The 1563-nt window shown below is 24.1% G+C and overlaps 1 protein-coding gene across 5 annotated transcripts in view; it reads left to right on the forward strand.

Moving 5' to 3' along the window:
* LOC100198936 (proton-coupled zinc antiporter SLC30A1) overlaps positions 1-1197 on the forward strand; it is a 36352-nt gene extending 35155 nt beyond the window's left edge. For all 5 annotated transcript variants that reach the window (XM_065795794.1, XM_065795795.1, XM_065795793.1 and 2 more), the window contains exons 7-8: positions 1-135; positions 852-1197. The exon at positions 1-135 is cut by the window's left edge and continues 48 nt beyond it. In XM_065795794.1, the coding sequence (XP_065651866.1) occupies positions 1-135; positions 852-1064 (348 nt within the window). In that variant the 3' untranslated portion in view covers positions 1065-1197. The remainder of the gene's footprint in view (positions 136-851) is intronic.
* Positions 1198-1563: the final 366 nt, after the last annotated feature.

The raw sequence follows: 1563 nt of genomic DNA on the forward strand, positions 1-1563 counted from the left end.
GATAGCAAATTAGTGGCATCTTTACATGTCGAACTCCGTGCTCATTCTGACTACCCTAAAATTGCATTCATGCTAAAAGAGTTTTTTCATGATGAGGGAATTCATTCTACAACCATACAACCAGAATATGCAGAGGTAAACAATTTTTTAAAAACAATTTTAAAATGTCAAAAGTTTTTAAATTAGTTTCTTTAAAGTTTATTTTTAAAATAGTTACTTTTACTTGAGCAGTTATGATTCACTCATTCTGTTTCTAGTTAGTCTTGGCACTAGGTTTCTATGTAGTTTTGGCACACTGTCTCTGTTTGCCTACAGTTATTTTTAATCTTTTAATAATAGGAAAAAACAATTAATTTTTGGTTAGTTTTACAAAGGTTAATTATATAATTTTATGCCATTATTATTGTAAAGGGTAAATATATAAATATACCAATATTATTGATGGATTCAAATGATAGGAATTTAAAAAAGTTAAAAAGCAGTTATAAATATTTTTATGAGAATGGGTGGCATGCATGCATGTAGCATGCCACCCATAATGCAGCATGGTCGAAAGCTTATCTAGCTTAATAATAATCCTTTGCCAGGCGTCTTCAAACTGGGCAAACACTAACAATTACACTAGGAGGCAATTGATTAAATATATATATATATATATATTTATATATATATATATATATATATATATTATATATATATATATATATATATATATATATATATATATATATATATATATATATTTATATATATATATATATTGCTTGTATAATACTTTTTATATATTTTTATACTTAATTTTTTGTATCTTAAATAGCATATCTGAAAGCAAGAGGTTTTAATATATTTAGAAAGCTATAGAAAATGGAACTACTTGTCGTTTGCAGTGCAGTAGTCTTTGCGAAGAAAAGTTGTGTTGTTTAATAGAATATACCAACAGTGATGTAACGTCTAGCGACTACCGACCAGAACGATGTAGCGTCAGTGATGTAGCGTCAATCGACCAGAATGATGTAGCGTCAATCGACAAGAATGCTACTGATAGTTATAACACTCAGTTTTAATTTTTTGGTTTTAATTTAAAAATTTGTTTTACAAATATTTAAGCTTTTTGTATTTAAAGTTATTATAGTTTATTAAGAATAAAATATATAAAAGAGATATAAATATAGAAGTATATAGAAGTGTTTGTTTAAAGTTGTCTTTTTAAAAAGGTATCAGCGAAAAAGTTTAACAAAAATTCCTTAACAAGTTTTCGTTTTTAATCGAAAGTATTTGTATTTGAGTTTGCTTTTTATATAAATATATATATTTTTAATTTTTTACTTTTTTGTAATATTTAAAAATATTTAACATAAAAATATATCATATATTTTCAAAATATAAATTAAATTTGATCAAGGTCGATTGAATTTTTAAAAAGTTAGCAACATGAATAAAAAATATAAAGATAGAAATACAGTTAATATTTTTACTGTGTGACAGATTATTATTATTATTATTATTTTAAAATATTTAAACTGTTGTGACAGCAACTTTATCACCATTATTATTTTAACTACC

This window comes from Hydra vulgaris, chromosome 04 (assembly GCF_038396675.1).
Source record: "Hydra vulgaris chromosome 04, alternate assembly HydraT2T_AEP".
Classification (NCBI taxonomy): domain Eukaryota; kingdom Metazoa; phylum Cnidaria; class Hydrozoa; order Anthoathecata; family Hydridae; genus Hydra; species Hydra vulgaris.